At 42.7% G+C, this 17,733-nt stretch overlaps 1 protein-coding gene across 3 annotated transcripts in view; it reads left to right on the forward strand.

Annotated features, from left to right (window-relative positions):
* The first annotated feature begins 451 nt into the window (after nucleotides 1–451).
* The window catches only part of col5a1 (procollagen, type V, alpha 1), a 73,081-nt gene continuing 55,799 nt past the window's right edge, over nucleotides 452–17,733 (forward strand). For 2 of the 3 annotated variants that reach the window (XM_031859910.1, XM_031859911.1), the window contains exons 1-2: nucleotides 453–978; nucleotides 15,493–15,660. In XM_031859910.1, the coding sequence (XP_031715770.1) occupies nucleotides 879–978; nucleotides 15,493–15,660 (268 nt within the window). In that variant the 5' untranslated portion in view covers nucleotides 453–878. Of the gene's footprint in view, nucleotides 979–15,492; nucleotides 15,661–17,733 lie in introns of all 3 variants that reach the window. The other variant, XM_031859909.1, reaches the window with a different exon arrangement.

Raw genomic sequence — 17,733 nt, forward strand, 5'->3', positions numbered from 1 at the left:
AGTTAGTAATAATAGTATTCAACAATCATTTTTGAAACAACAACATGGCTGGTTACATGAAATAAATACAAAATCTTAATAACTTTTCAGTAATAGATCATCAATAGAATACTGGCCCAACCCTAACATGTGGAGGTACATACTGGGTTAAGCGGTGCCCACCTGTTGATACCAAATGTCCCCCACACTCCCAGGCTATTAGATCCAGATTAAAGAATCCCAACTACACACACAAGAAAGTTATTCAACTGCATGCCTTTTTCCTTCATCATTTGTCTCAGGAGCAGCTTACTTTTTTCCCGCTCTGACTCTACTCCTCTGGAAATAGCGACTCCTTGTAAAAGGATTCAGAGCGCAAGAATTGTAGGCGTGAAAACTTTCCCCTCAACTTTCCCTCCCCACCCACGGCCAATAACAGGACCGGCTCTAATGTATGGACTCCTCTGATTTGCCCGGGTTTCCTGTCCGCGGAGTGAGTGACAGCCTAGGAGGGGGGGGGGAGAGACTTTTTCTTTTTTCCCCTTCTCTGTGTTGCCCCGTTGGACTTGAAGGGGGCTTTACGTGACGACCGAAAGAGTGGGCAACACTTCTGAACGGAGGCGCAGCGGTGCAGGACAGTTCAGAAACGCAGCGCGGAGAGGAACAGTGCGGGAGAGACGGCGCCCATCCGTCAACTAGCTGGATGAACGCACACCAACAAACCCTTATGGCTGCTTGAGAAATAACGATACACCCCCCCTCCCCCTTTTTTCTCTCTTTCTCTGGGACTTTTGGCTTTTTTTAGTTTTGTCCTGACCAGAAGCTGTTGCAAGTGTAATTATTTGCTCCAAGTTGAAAAGAAAAGGTGAATCCACTTGCCGTGGACGTCTCTGGCGGTCATGGATACCCATATAAGGTGGAAAGTTAAACGGAGGATAAGGGACGCCCAAATCACTTTAGCGGTGATTCTGCTTTTTGTCACATCGCAAGCAAGTTCAGGTAAGATGGAGCTGTGAGATCTGCGCGTGCAGTTTGGAGCTGCGCTGCAAAAAAAAAAGAAAGTTTTTCACTGTGATGACCGCCCCTCCTCCTAAACTCATCTTTGTGCCTTTTTGTAATGTATGCAGTTTGGTCTGTTTGAAAACTATAGGACTTGTCAGTGTATCAAAAGACTCTTTTGAGAGAGGCTCATATAGGACTGGCCACTTATATTGTGTCTGGGGAACTGGTACTCCGCTGCAGTGAAGTTGTGCAAAAATGTTTTGCAAAAAAACATCCAGCAGCTGATAAATATATAGATCTAGGCCATAAATAAGCTTAAGGGCTTGTTGTGGCAAAGTTTACACGCATAGGATGGTGAAAGGGTTAACTGCACACTATGTCCCTGAATTACAAATACAATGTCTCTTTCAGATGTCACTTGAAGAAGATATCACGTTTCTTTTTCTTTTTGGCATTTTGCAGACTTATTATTAAGCTGTAATTACAACTTTTCTGTAGAGCAGCTCAAGACAGTTTAAAAGTGCTTTATCTCTAGTTTTTTTTTTTTTTTTTTAACTGATGAGAGGTGTGAGCATAACTTTCATGAGAAGGAGGGGCTGCAGCTCATCTGGAGTGGTAGGGTGGAGCCGCCTTAAAGACTGACATCAGAACTACAGTTTCTGAAGCACAAGTGCCCTTTACTTAGGCTCAAAACCCCCATATGGTTCATGAATTGCATTCTTCAAATTCTCCACATGCTTCTCGGTAACAGTTATGTAACTAAGAGTGTGACAATATGAACGTAAAAGTTTAGCATGCCACTTAAATATCAGTTAATTAATTAAACCCAGTCTGCGAATAAGGCTGGAAGGAAGACGAGATTTCTTTTCTTTTATCATTAGACCCTTCTGTGTGGTGCTGTTGTGTCCCATGGGTGCTCAGAGGTCACGCAGCGCTGTGGTAGTGGGTCCGGGGTCTGGCCTACATGTATTATTAGCACCTTCAAGACTGCCTGGCATGGTTGGTGCTTCTGTTGTCTGCCGCGGGGCTCTAACACGGGGCTTTGAGGTGAACAGGTGGTTTATTCCGTCTGCTTCACGGACAGTTAGAAAGTGTCCAAGATTGTGCTGATGGTGTGGACCAAGTCGGAGGCTCAATTTGAAGCTCAGTCAGTCCACACTGTTGAAAATGATTGTAATAAAAAGCAGATGCAGCTGAAGTGGCTTTACAAGCTCATATTTGGGCTGTCCTGTTAAACATATAAAGGATTTACTGCAGCCTGTTTATTTTCATGTTGCCTATAACCAATGGTTGTTAACTGAACACAGCTTAGGTCACTTTATAACCGTTGCATCCATATATGGGTCATTTTTAATGACGGGGGAGGAGATGGACTTGAGTTTTGGTGGGACATAAAAGAAATTGGGACTGAAACCATTTTGATGCTGCAAGCTGGATCTGATCAGCTCATAATTCCGACAGAGAGCAACCACAGTCTTTTTTTGAAACTTGACATAGTGGGAAATACTTGATGACAAGCAACATGCCAGCTACATTTTAGTTTTATTCGACATGCAACTAACTCAGTTTTTGCTTTAATACTCACCCTAATGTGGAATTATGATAAAATAATACATTTTGGTATGAGCCTTCCCCATACAAACGGTAATTGCAAACACTTAGCGAGTTTGTCAGCAGTAAAAGATTAATTTTGACTCAAGCCACATGACCTCTTAGCCTCAGGGAGGACCTACATTCAAGCTTGTAGAGGCCTGCCAAACTCACCAGCACTGGTTATCTGGGACTTGTCAACTCTATACACAGTATACTTGCATTCAAATGCAGGTATAGCAAAATTATTTGTCGTATTATTGGGTAGCTATAATAAAACAGTCGACACAGTTTAGAGAGCTGCTGTTACATGTTCCATTTAATGATGCTTTTGTATAGTGTATATAGTATATACTATAGCAGATTTTATAGTTTATAAAGCTGTATTCATGCTGGTGATGATTTTTTCACCACCTGGAGGAAGCAGATCAAGTTTAAAACCCGACACTGACAATCATATTGTAAAGTTCAATGTGTTAGCAAACAGCGGCCTATTTCCAAATGCAGCTCTTTAGCTGAAAGGTTCCCCTGTGCTAAGTAGCTAGCAAGTTGCTAATGTAGTCTGTGTCCTGGCAGGTGTTGGGCAGCCAGGCAGGTGTAGGCTATGGTTGATTTACCTGAGCTTTTTCACGGAAAACAGCTGCCTTCTGATTTATATTTTGAATATATTTTGTAACTTTAGCTCCAAGGTTGTACTGGTGTAATTAAAACGATAAGTCTGCAGTCCAATGTAGCTTAGCTCATTAGCCTGTTAAATGGTTAGCCTGCCCAAAATGATAGCATATCATTTTACATAGGCCTACTGACAGACAAATAATAACGATTGAGATATACCTCCAGAGTTGCAGTACCTTCTCAACATGTATGAATAAAACATTTTTTGCACACTACCAAATCGTTTGAAGTTAACAGCAACCTTAGGTTGAGGATCAGCGCAGGAAATGCAAGTCAAGACTGAGTCATGGTCCCCAGTTCTTCACAGAGTTCATCTGTCCTTGGCATTGATAAGGAAACCTTACTTTTTATCCTATGTGACAAGTGGTATTAACAGGAGGCCTATAGGACATCGAGGTTAAGAATGAGAAGAGGGGTCAGAGTTCGAAGGTGAAGGCCGGAACTTTGGGATTGCCACTGCTGTCAGGTTTACAGTTTCATTGCCTGAAGAAAGGAATTCTTGCTGTTGAAGCTCCACTGCTCCTTGTACCAGTAAATTCTCCGCTGAGCCTTGGAGTCTGACTCTTGCGCGGGCGGCCGTGTCAAAGGCATTATGCTTTCGGGTTATCCGTCCGCCCCGTTAACTTGAACACAGTGTCTCAGGAATGCCTGGAGGGAATTTCATTACGTCTCGCACAAACTTCCACATGGGCTATAGGATGTACCGATCAGAATTTGGTCAAGGTGACTGAAACTCAATAATTCATATGCTAATTATGACAATTTCACACAAATATCTAATAGAATAAAATGATGGCGTGAGGACATTTTGGACAGACATGGAAGTAAAGCAAGGCGGTAATTCTAATTAAGAATAGTATTTCTGCAACAATTTTCCTCTTGTTGGACTAAACGGTCCGATTGGCATCGTTAGCCTGAGATGCAGAATTTAAACTGATTTAGGTGCTTTGTCTTTCTTGTTTTTAGCTAGTTGATGTTTCCAGATGTCTGACTGAATAACATCCATTTATATGTAATAGACACCCTGGCCTCCTAGTGGGGGACCTCAGTTGCTTTGTAGTTTAAAGATCGGCATAACCGCTGTAGACCAAATATACCTTCTTCTCCAAGTGGTTTCCTTTGTGTTTTTTGCTGAGTTGCTTTTTCTACTTAGTTTCCTCCATCAATGAACTCTTTTCATAAATCGTAGAAAATCAGTTTTGACTCTTTGCGCTGTGGTTTGTTATCATTAATTAACCAAAAGTTTATCTGTAACAAACATCCACGCAGGACCAGAACTTACCCGCGTCGAGCACTTTGGTCATCAAAAATACTGAAATAACATTCTTTGAATACCTTGTGCAAATGAAAACAAGGATGGATTTTGACCAAAGCTACTGATGCTAATAGAGGGCAGCAATGAAAGGACCACTGGATATGCTAAGAAATAAGGAAATGTGGTCATAATTCAAGAATGAAGCTATATATTTAGTAGGAGTTGGCATTTGTTTTACCCTTATGTACATTTGAAAGGAATGAACAGAATAAGGCCTTGCTGTTTTACTGAGCGCCTTAACATCTGGATTCGATAAGTTCCATTGTCCTGTCTGCTAAGCCCTCCAAAAACCCCGAAAAAATATCTTCCAGATGTTTTCCTTCCATTCTTGGTGGAACAGGGGACCATGAAAAAACTCTACTGTTGCATTTTTAAAAGAAAATACACCATTCTGTGCTGGTTTTAGAGAAAAGTCCTAATCGAATGGGGCCTAACATCTGCAGCCTGATAGCAGCGTGCCTCCACATCCAAGGTCATTAAAAGGTTCTTTTTGTTAAGCCAACCAACTTTATGATGGGGTTAAAGGTTGAATACAGCTGGCTAGCAGCTTTCTTTCATTAGTCTCTTTATATCTGGACAGCTCTTCTTCTAAAGTAATTTATATGGATAGGTAAATTGTGCCTTTTTGTCACGGTGTGTAAAGTGATTCATGAGGCCAATTAAAAGCCTATATAGGTGATTGAATCCATGCCAAATTGAACAAATTGCATAACTTCTGGTGTGCTTAATTTATAAATGTTACAGCTGGTTGTCCTGAAAGATGCTATCAAACTAAGGTCATTCAAATTTTCTAACAGATGTGCCTCTGAGTCATCACCTAGCTACATGGCAGCCATGAGTCTCGAGACACTGACATCACCCGCTCCCATCAGTAATCATGTAACTTTTTTTCCTGGGGTCTCAGCATGTCGTTAATTACTCACCTTTAAGTGGCAATCCTGAGGTCATGTCCGACTCAATCAGATAAGTGGCGGTGAGAAAAAGTGGCTTCTTGTGTGCGCCTATTGCCGTGGCGCTGAGGAAGGAATCTGAGTTAGCTGGACTGTGGAGAAAAGCAGTGACCCTGCAACTGCATGTGCCACTTCAGCCTGTAAATGCGCACTTTGTGGAAAGGACTCTGTAAATCAGCTCTAATGTCTGATAACAACATGGGAGATAAAACAAAATATGCAGGGCGAGTTTTTGACCCCGTGTCAGTGTTAAGGAGATCCTTTGTGCAGCACACATATCCTGGACAGTATATCATTTATTCCTTTCCAGACTAATTAAGGGCCAAATAATTGTTTCGAACTGCTCAATGGTCCTCTGTACTCACGACACAGCGTGCTTGATTTGAAGCCAGATGCAGATGGTTTTCTCTTTAGGTGTTGCTGGCCCAAAGCAAGAAACTGCTAGAAAAACCCAGGCAAAGATGGATCATTTGTTCCCTGAGAAAAGGGGAACAAAATGGAGGCGCTTGTGTTTGGAAAGTCAACGCGAACGCATCAGTGTAAATGTTGGATGTGCTACCTCATGATGCAACTCCCACTCCTGGATTTGATTTTTTTAAGTATGCTTTGTTGCAGCATGCAATGCATGGCAGAGTGAAAGGCTCACAAGCTGAGTGTTCACTTCAGCTGGGGAACAGTGCTTTTCTCTGTAATGGGTATTATAATCATTGAGCATGGAAAGCAATGTATGACTCATCCTTTCCAACCCCATTCCCCCCTTCCCCTGCCCAAGCTTAGCCACAGCCTTGTAGGAATACTGAGTGTAAGCATTTCTTTCCTACTTGGGGAAATACAAACGTTTCTGGTCACTCCAGAAACTTCACTATTGTCAGATGTATTCTATTTTTACTTTACTAGGTGATGAAATAAACATCAAGCCATTAAATCAGCATTAACTCAAGCCTCAGAATTTCCGATTATTCAGCAGTACTTTGTAATAATTTGGTTTTGTCGTAACAAAGGACCAATCTTGAGTTTCACTGCAAGCTGAAGGAAACGTGTCAGACAAATGGAGAAAGCTGAAAGTGTTTGAGCAACACCGTTACCTAGAAATTACAGTGACATAGTACTAATTTGCATCACTAAATTGAATGAATGTGCCTAAAGATGAACATATCAGTAAAATGTTCACTGACAACATATTTTTCTTGACTTTACAACATCCGCTCTTGCGCTACAATCATAGCAATTAAAGCATGACAAAGCCTAAAGCTCCCATAGTGTAGAAAGTGATATTTCCATTGAATATAAAGCATGTCTGTGCTATGTAAATACTGTGAAAGTATCTAAACGCATTACACACAACTTGTTTTTTTGAAACCGTGCCGTAAAGTAGCCGTTAGGACTTCCATACGGTTGTGATGTCACACTTATACGGTCACCAGGAGAAGAGCCGCTAAGCTCTGTGTCGTTGACACTCACAGCGACAGCACAGATGCGGAAGAGAGGAAATGTTGCCCCATAAGAGCAGAGTGGACTTTTTCAGGAGGGGTGCTTAAAGAGACAGACGCTGAAACAGAGTGTTTCAGACAGAAGATGAATACAGGTATATTCAGATGGACAGTATGAGAAAAGTAAAGGTTTTTTTTAAACATTAAAGCATGTAAACACGTTCCAGTAGAAACCCAAATATTATGTATGAACTTTAAAATGAGCATGACATGTCCTCTTTAACTATGGTTACATTTACACACTCACAGCACATGGTTAAGTTTAAGGAAAGACTTGTTTACCAATTGAAGAAGTCAAAAATGATTTACTGTTACAAGTAACCGAAACCACCATCTTTTCCCACACTGAGCTAAAATGCTTTTTTTATGCAAGTCTATGTCAAAGTCTTGAACTTTGTATACATGAAAACCCCCCAAAATGCCAGGGAGCATAACCCTGCTGCTGATGACTTAGGTAAAGTAGGCTACTGTCAGTCTGGCAGTTTATTCGCACGGTAACGTCTGTTCACCCACAGGGTTGATGTTGCTTAAGTGCAACTCTGGTTAAAGTGTCAGTAGGAGAGGAATTAACGGTTGAATTGGCTGTCAATGCAACTCCGGCAGATTATTTGGCACTACATGATATGGCAAACTTTCCTTACCCCAGGCTGCAAATACAGTATGTTGTTATTATCAGTGGGTGTTATTATCCCTTTCACAGAACAGTGATTGATAACCTCTAAAAGTTCCCTTTATTTTTCCATGTTTGTGTTGTCACTCTTTCCACCCTTCACTGAAGCTGTCGGGTGCTTTCTTTCAACCTTTTCCCATCCTTTCCCTTTTAAACATCGTTTACATTGATTGCTTATGCATCGGGAAATGGCTGCTTTTGATGCATTGCCTACATTTCCTTCCTTTTTGTCTCACGTTGGCAGTATTCAGCAATCCCTAGAAGCATTACAAGATTTTAATTAGGAGCTTGATTGTTTTAGTTGCAGGAAAAATATCCTTGTAAATCATTTTGGTGTTGCATTGTCATCTACTCTTGTTGCTGTATGTTGTCCATCTATTGATTACGTGGACTGGGTAAAAACATCTCACTAATGATGATGACAATGTTCCTTTTGTGAGTGTACGTTGCATATTTAGATTGATTCCCATCATTCTTCACCTCATTGAAGTGTTGAAAATGGTGCCACTTAGCTTTTGAAAGGCCTTACTTGTGTGTCAGTGCAGGAAAAAAAAGCTTCATTCTTGTGGAGGATTTCATATTTTTTAGATTCAGTGTCATTGTTTTGTGTCTGTGTGTTGGGCGGTGGAATATTGGTTGGGTGAGAGGAAATGGTGCTCTGAAGTCAGTGCTGCGGGGACCTATTTTATCATACGTTTCTCAGCAGTCATCCATCAAAACCATATCTGCTGTGGGAGAGACAGAATGAGGAAAAGATAAAATAGGCAGAGGGAAATAAAGTTGCTAATGGAGGCAAGAAAAATAAACTGAATGAAGCTGCCACAGCCGACAAAACTACAAAGGGTGGAATTAGAAGAAAAAGAGATGAAGGCCATCACATACCTCACATATAAACCATTCATGCAGTGTCTTACTGTGAAATGAGCATTCAGAGGTGCACATTGGAATCTTGAGTCAGTTTTTCCATCTCACTCTGTGGTAGACGGCAGACAGTGATTTATCCTCACTGCTGTGAGCTGCAGCAGGAGACAGTGAAGTAAACCATCTGGTATTCCCCCTGTTAAAGCAATAAGAGTCTGGCTAAAGCACGGAGAGTACAGAGTACACGAGAGAAGCTCTGGTCAAAAAACTCTCTGGATCATCTTTCAGGACTGTGTGCTTGGGTTTTGTGTGTGTGTGAGAGTCAGTACGTCTGTGGATGTACTGGTAGATACGCACGACTATATCTGCAGCTTCTGGGTGGATTTTTCGGTCTGCCTCTGCATGTGTTTCGGTCAGACTGCTTATCATTTCTTTTGTTTCTAAATCTTGATTGGTGTTTCCTGTAATTTTGCAATCAGAGGATGGGTTTAGCCTTTGACTATCTCATTATGAATGAGTCAGAGTGGGTTGATCTTGACCAGACAAGTTAGGGCATTGCATGTATAAACCAAAAGCTCTCACTCTTCTCATTTCCTTCTTTGCCTCTTCCTCCCTTCCGCTGCTTTCATGTGCAGCTCTCAGCCCCGGTCACTGGGTCAGTGTCCTGAAACGTCTGGACTAAAGCTGTCAGATAAAATGAAACGTAACGGATACTGGCTTGTGAGGTCACTTCACTTTACTGATGTCGGTGTAAACACTGTCCTCAGTTCCCTTTTGAGAGTTGCCACCTAAATTTGCCTTTTTAGCTTTTAATGGAGCAGCTGTGCTGTTCGTGAACAACACGGAATGTGGCAACAAGCTGGTAACAGGCAAGCAAAAGTAGAAAGGCGAGTCAATGAACTGACTCATGATTGTCAGTTACTCAGCAATATCTCTGTAAAGTTTGCCAACATTGGCCACTGGTCTTACCAGACCAAGTAAGGCTGTAGCAGCAAAACCCCTGTGTGTATTGAATATAAATGAAACTTTTCATTTTTAAGAGAAAAAATGTGTTAATTCTACTTTAAGAATCATTTCTGAACTTTTCTAGTACAATATGCTGCACGTGTTGGTGCAACTGAGTTTGATCCTCGCTGCAAAGCTTACGTGTGGAGGATCAGTGATTAATTAAGCCGAGGCGCGGAGGTGTGCGAGATTGCTTAGCATCTTGCTGACTGAAATCTCACTCAGTTTTGTGCTGGCATTAGTTTACTCATGTGTTGCATGTCTGCAGTAGAGTTGTGTGTGTTCTCCCACAGGATGTCCATGCAGTGTATATAATGCGTTCAATCTAGCAAGCGTTAATGCCCGCAGTATGATTTCCAGGTCTGGTCACATGAAACCCAGAAGCAACAACTTAAGGTCAATGCTGATGGTTCTGTGACTCGGGTTTGTTATAGCACTCTTGGACCTGATATCTTGATGCCTTTAGTACTTTGTAGTAGCAGAGGAGGGACAAGTTAATGCACTTTCATGAGAATAAACAATAACCCTTAAGGGGAAAAGGATCAGAGGCATTATTTCACACTTGTATATTGAGTAGGCTTTGTTTAAGGATCCAGCTGGCACACCATCTCAGCCAGAGGTTATGCTAAACCAAATAAGGCTGTATAGCTGCAAACCCTTGCTTGTGTTAAATTGAGCCAGAGCATTTTATTATTAACTCCACTAATAATTTACGAGAAGATGAATGTCTTACTTATTTTGGTTACAGAGTATTGCTTTCAGTAATTAAAAGTCAGGGCCTTAATTGTAGCCAGCTGCATTCACAGTGAGGCTCCAGCTTCAATACAGTTGGCTTCAGTTTAAGTTTTAAACAGATTCAGGTGAAATAAAAAAATGGAAAAATAATAAAATGTCTCACACCCTCACTGTCTGTGATGCGCTCTAGGAGGGGGAAGTCTCTTTTTGGGCATTCTTGTTTTCGGCTGTGCTGGTTTCCAAGAGAGGCAGGGTCCTCTTTATGGCTGCTAATTACTCCTTGTCCTCAGTGCCAGGTCAAGCATGTGCCTGGAGAGTCAGGCCTCACTTCAGGAAGGGCTGGAGGAGGATAGGGGGGGCAGGGAAAGAGGGAAGAATGTTAATCTCCCCCCCCCCCCCCCCCCCCCCCCTATGAAAAAGTCCTAATTCACTGGTCCGGCACCCCTCCTCCTGTCAAATGAAATGGTGCCGTCTGGAGTCACACAAGTGTTGTTGCAGAATGTGTGTATGTATGTGTGCATTTGTGGAAATTGAGGGTAGATGGATAGGTTAGGGGAATGGGATCCACCACAGTTTTGGCACCGAGCCGAGAGCCGGATTATGAATCTGGCACTCAAGCTACTGTTTAGAGAAGGGGAGAAAAAAGGTGGAAAGAAAGCGAAGCGAAGTGAGGTAGGGAGGGGACGACATTTGCAAAACCACACCATGCCCACTTTTCTCTGTAACAGTTGGTTGTAAAACAGTTGGTGTCACCACACATTTTGAAATAATTCACACGTAAACTACTAGTACTTTTATGAATTCATTATCCTTCTACTGCTGCGACCTCATCCAGCCCATGTCTGACAAAACAAACCCATAAAAGGCTGAAGACAAAGTCAACCGCTCGTCTTTTATCACTCACTTCACATCAAAGATACAGCGCTTTGCTCACTCATTTGTTCAAGTTCCCACTGTGCACATGGCACATTGAGAAGACCTACCTGTGGGAGTAGAAGTGGACACTTTACACCTCATCCATTTAAGAGTTTATCTTTCAGAAAAAAAGAGCTTTGAAGCATTTAAGAGGGTTTCATAGCAATATACACGGTTGAGTTGTGTAGAGTTTTATTTACTAAGTCTATGTGCAGTAATTGACAGTATTGCTTCTTCTGTTTTGCTTTGCTCCGTCACATGGAATTTAGTAAAAGCAGCAGAAAGGTGACGGCCAACCGGCAGAGAGCAAATGTACACAAGACCGTGTCATGTAAACAGTTTCTGTGTACCCTGCCTCTTGGATGTGAGGGGCTGTGGTCAGAGGGGGAAAGTATTTTTAGCATCCGGTGCCAGAGGTGTTGGTCTCTCGAGGCATCTGCCATGCTAAGTGGGTAAACATCTCAGCTTAACAAGGTGGGACTCGCACCCATAGGATGCGGTCGGGACAGCTTCCGCTGGAAGGTCGACTGCCGGGGACAGAAATCCATGAATGAAGGTGTGCAAGGACATGTGAAAGATGGAGGGAAATCGAGCTGATGATGTTTGTGCCCGTCTGACAGTTTTTTTCTCTCTCTGAGAAAATGTCTCTTAGCATTAGGCGAGTCATGGGCTTTATTGGGGAAGACATTTGCTGCTCCCAGATGGGTTTCCGATGGGTCTATTATTTTGCAGTTGGCGTCTTGAGCGAGATATATTATGCTATCCTTTCACCTTCCTCCTTGTTTCCTGTAAGCTGCTAATTGGCCCTCTCCACCTGGCTCACCTCCAGATGACCCAGAAGAGGCCCCCGTGGCCGCCTTCAGATCAATCACGGGATCTAAAAACTTGGGTGGAAAAAATAAATATAACGGATTTTGCATGAGGAAAAAGGACAATGGAAAATGGAAATGAGAAAGTGGAACGGTTTGACGATATGACGAGCTGATTGATGGAAGGAAAAGAGTGGTTATCAGGGTTTGGAACGAGGGGCATCCCGATGACGATTGTTTCCTTCCCAAAAAGCGGCTGATCTTCATGGGATTAGTTTGTGTCAGTGTGGATTAGCAAAAGCAACACTCCTCAACAGGGGTCGTGACACAGTTAGCATCGACTGGATGCTCTTTACAGACCCCCCCCCCCCCCCCCCCCCCTTTCCTTCCCTTCTTTCCCTGTGGTGCTGAGCTGGCGGTTACTATGATGCTGTTATTGTTATTATGACAGCCATATTGTTTTGATGTTCTGTGAATGTAGGCTGCCATTGCCCAAAGGAACTAATTTAAATAATCTATCACGATTCGTGTGCTGTTGTCATCTGTAAAGTAATGAAATGGCTGTGGCTTGACGGAAACATCTAATCGCTCCACTGCCGGTGTTTATCTGTTAGTGTTCAGACACTTAAGTGTGGGGACAGACTTGACAAATAGGTTTAAGAGCAAGACCAGCATTATGAGCACCTTTGCACACAAAGTGACACTGAAACTAGAGCTTCCATGTTGACAGGATGATGTTAGAGTACTGTTACACCTCTATGAGTGTTACGATAATATGAGGTAAGATATGAAGTGTCACCATCAGAGTCTCTAGTAGAAGGGCCTACGCAAGGTTGTGTCCATATAAGGAAATGGGGAAACTGTGGTAGGGCGAGACTACACGAAGATGAGAACATGAACGTGATCAACCGTCGGCAGATCTTTACACTGTGGCTTGGGTTCAATGTGACATATACCGTAAGCTCCATCATTTAGACAGTGGTCGTCGTGTTTAATTGTTCGACAATTACGCTATTTCCGTGCCTTGTATGGGCTCCGTCTGTGCAACCGTCAGTGATCGATTGTTTTATTTCCCATGGGAATAATGTGCCGTTGGCTGTTGGCTGGTCAGAGGGAATTACTGCAGTGTCGAAGCAGAATCGTGTGGCTTTTACAGAGAACATTTGCGGCTCTCTGAGTAAAGGGCAACAACTGTGAGCTTTGCTTTTGGTCAACCATAGTCCTTGTTAAACATGTATTGAATAAAAACGCTTTAAGTGCCGGTTTATGCGTCACTTGCGTCTCTCATACTGGTGACTGAGAAACCGTAAATGCCTGTGCCTGCCTCACTGACACAAGGAATTTATAGTGAACGGAGTCCTTTGCTTTAATGATGTATCTTCTGACATCTTTACTCAACTTTTCAGTTTGTCGTTGGCATTCACGCCCCTTATAGACAAATAATTGATAACGATGTAGAAGACAGTTTTGATTCATGACAGATCAATTTGAGCATTTGTAACAGAACACTTTGTCATTCCGACAAATGATTACCCCGTTGCAGAGCGCTCAGAGGAGCTCATTAAATGAACCTCCTTCATCACCTCATGGTGAGTGATGGAACATTTTCTGGCCAGTGGGGGAGTTTCTGTCTGTCTTCATTATGAGCTGATGACAGACAAAGCTGTCTATTTGTTGGGACCCTTCACCTGCTTAGAGGCCCTGTCTTCATGTGGTATGCACTTCTAGGACTATCAATAAAGTTATCCATTTGGCATGCTTAAATGCTGGACTGGGTTGGTTTTGCAGCTGATGTGGCGTGGTGTTCAGATTAATATATTTCTCTCAGATGAGGTACTACGATCTGTGTGCAGAAAAACAATTACAGCATTTTTGGTTTGGATAACAGACTTCCTCCAAGACAGGAAGAGTGGGCTGGCTCAGGAGAGAGATAGAACGAGTGAGATGAGAACATCCTGATTGGGGAAATCACCACACACCAAATTGATCTAACTCAAATTCCACATTTTCTCCTCGAAATGGTCTACACTGACTTGTTTCAGACGGTTTATATTTATGTGTATAAAGTGTGTTTGTATCTTATTTCACTTGTTGTCCAATCAAAAAAAGTCAGCCTACTCAATGACTGTCTGTGGGGCAAACTGAAGTTTTTATACATTTTACAAACTCTTGGTCTTGAATACTTTGTGGGCTCGCTTTAGTTGGGTCTTTGTCTTGTTGATTGCAACATGCAATCAGACTTCAGTTGATGAGGAGGAAGTTGTTTTTTTCCCCACCGTCACTGTACAGCTGTGGACGGACACGTGCAGCCAGAGGCTTCTTAAATAGAGACCTCTTTTTGAGAATGTCCACTTTGTCTTTTTTTTTTTTTAATTGATCTGCTCTGCACATGAGCCATAATGACATCCAGCTGGAGGTTGTTGCAGAGTGACGCAGAGTGTACAAACACTCTCGCTCTGCCCATTCGTCTTTCCACCTTTCCACCTTTCCCAGCATCCCTTTCACTCTCGGATGGATGGGGCTATTGAACGTTTTTTTTTTCTTCTTTTTCCTCTGAACGGTGTGTGTGGTCTTTGTAGCCTGACACTGGGACTTCTGTACACGTGTGTGTGTGTGTGTGTGTGTGTGTGTGTGTGTGTGTGTGTGTGTCGGTGTAATGTGCATGCTTTTATACTTGTCTGAGGGGTTGCCTTTGAAACTCCACATTCACATGACAACATAAAAATGCATCCAGCAGAATTCCACAGCATGCTTTTGTCTTTGTTTTATTTCTTAGAACTGTGCCATAAAATCCTTCTGCTGTTTGGTTAGCTCCCTCGCTTTAGTGTTTGCCCTCCTCTAAAACACCCTGACAGCTCCCATTCCTTATGTGACTGTCCCTATAGACATGACCCATTGTCCCTTCTTTTCCAGACTTAATGCTAATGGGTTTCATCGTGTAGCTTGTTGTGTGCGCATCTGGCTGCAGGAACAGCTGTTTGTCCTGGGTGGCTTTGGCGTGCAGGGGTGCGGTCCAGGGTCAAACCCCATGTCACATTGTTCTGACCCAGTTTACTTCTGCGGTGGCCTGGTTATAGCCGGGACGGCCGGCCTGAATGTGTGCTAATTGCATGGTTGTGGCCAAAGGGAGGCACTGGTAGGTTTAGCATCGCAGGGGAATGGATGGAAGGACGGGTTTTTTATTCTGCAGCTGTAACCCATGATCATGGTGATCTATAAATGGGCTCATCTCTGTTTAGCGCCTTGACAACTAAAACCTTTTCTGAACCACTACAGTGGGATCTCCTGCTGAGTAACTAAAGCTTTTGAGTCAGCAAAAGACAGAAAATAGAGGTGTTTGACAGACAAAAATTCTGGGCTTTCAGAGGGTTGTATCTATATATAACCAATGATATTTGGGCTGTAAATTTGGACACAATTTACGTGCTTTTTTTAACCAATTAAAACATGACAATTAAATAATTTTTCTCTTTGTGTCTCTTTCTCCTCCCTGCAGTGGAACCAGCAGACCTCTTGAAGATTTTAGATTTTCACAGTTCACCTGAGGGTGTTAAAAAAACGACGGGTTTCTGCTCACATCGGAGGTCAACACAAGGACCCGATGTGGCTTACAGAGTATCCAAAGACGCCCAACTCAGCGCCCCCACCAAACAGCTGTATCCAGGTGAGTGTCTGACTCAACACACACACACACTACTCATTTTCTCTTTTAAACATTTTCTCTCCAGACTTCAAACAAACCAGGATCATTTTTCCATACTAACAACTCTAGGTTAATCACTACGGATGTTTTTCTTTTCCAAGATCTTGAACTTCTCTTACAAGTTGCCTTGCCATCTGGTTCGCTTTATGACCTTTTACCCCACATCATAGTAAACTGGGATTATAACATTTAAACGTGGCTGGAAAGCAATTTATATCTGATTCTGCTCCCACCTAGCCAGTTCCTGTACTTTCCCTCACGGCAGCAGTTTTATTGGCTTCTGTAACTTGATAATTTACATCAACTCTATCTTTGCTTTATGGGTTGTCAAGCAAGGTATGCCTGCTGTTTCATACTACACTCCCGTGTCTCCCTCTTATTAGAAAACATACTATATGTACACAGCCTTGTACATGTAAAGAAATACGAGGATATCTGGACAACTCTGAGTTAGTCCTGCTGCTCTTTCACACTCGAATGTTGAAGATAATTTAGGGATAGAAAAAGATAATGCACACTGATTCCCCCCCTTTGAAAACACACAGCAGATGCATGAGAAATCCAGCCCTATAATATTTGATGTTGTAGGAGGAGCCTGACGAAGAAAAAGCAGTGAAAATAGGGGTGGAAGAGGGGAGGGAAGTCTGGGGTTTTGCCTTGTTCTATTGTGCTGACGTGGCTTTGGGTTACTGCTTTATGGTGCTCTGCAGTAGTACTTTCCTCTCTTTCCCCCCTTCCCTTTCCCTGCTTCTCTCCCTCCTTCCTTTTTTATTTTCCCTCAAATGCCTTTCTATTTTCCCTCTATCATTTCTCCGAGACCACTGCTGCCCCACTGTGTTTTCCCCCTTTGTGTTTCATCTAAACTTTGTCTGGTGAGACATGCTAGGCTCCCTTTCTGTTTTATTTCACAGTCCAGAAATTCAAAACCTTAAGTCTCTGACCGAGACTGCCGTCTTCTGAAATTATTGTGATTAGATTTCCAAAAAAAGCAAAAAGCAAAACCTCTTCCTGTGAGCTAATCTTCCACGAAGCTTAGATTGGATGGCAGCCCGACTCACGGTCTTTTTGAGATGTTGCTTTGGCCTCAGTGGACCTTTGATCCATGTCGTGGCTCTTCTTTGGGGCTTAGAGCAGAGTAAGAGAGCTCATGTGGCTGGCGTGCCCTATCATGCTCTCCAATCAAACAAATACTGCTCACTTTGAAGCTCCATGACAGCAGAGCCCATACGAGTCTCTGTTTAGATACACATGCTATAATTATACACGCTACAATGGATCATCCGAAATAACAGTCCACATAAAACAAACAGACTTAGAGGAGTTCACAACAGGCACCACGTAGTCTCAAGGTGCAAACCGAATAACTAGCCGCCTGTGGCTTGACGAAGTCTAGTCGAAGCGTCTGTGACGTGATCCCTCTCTTGTCTTGACATTAAGAAAATGTACAGCTAATATGTTCCAGAGGGCAGCTAAACGTGTGAGCTCATTTCATCCATCTCTTCTTTTTTCCTTTTAAGTAAGTTTGCTACTGAGTTGTGACTTTGGCCTGAGGCATTCAAGGTGCAAATTGCCCAAATTATCATCACAGCATCCTGCCTCCAAAAGGTTCGAAAAATGCCACATTTAGGAAACAAAGGCATGCAGACATGCTCGTTTTGTTATAATGTTGGTAATAAAAACCACAGTGGCTCTGATTGAGAACACTCCAGCCCGTAACCCCATAACCACAGACGGTCTATGACGATGTGTCGGGGAAAAACGAGCAAGTGCAGACATGCAATCATTAGGCAAACATGTGGAAGGGATGATTCATTTGAAACTACTGAGCCACTGAAAACAGAAGAGTCCTGTCTTACCTTTACGATCTGACTGAGAAATGAGGAAACGGGGCAATGAAGCCGCCGGCCCTCTTTAACTTTTGCACCACACACTTCCCCATGTCTCAGTAGTCTGTCCTCGTCTAGCAACTCTTGCGAGAGTTGCATCTCCGATTGATCTGGCTGTTAACAAACAGAAAGACATATGATGCTGTAG

The sequence above is a fragment of the Anarrhichthys ocellatus genome, unplaced genomic scaffold, assembly GCF_004355925.1.
Source record: "Anarrhichthys ocellatus isolate YVR2014 unplaced genomic scaffold, GSC_Weel_1.0 scaffold23, whole genome shotgun sequence".
In the NCBI taxonomy this organism is placed as follows: Eukaryota; Metazoa; Chordata; class Actinopteri; order Perciformes; family Anarhichadidae; genus Anarrhichthys; species Anarrhichthys ocellatus.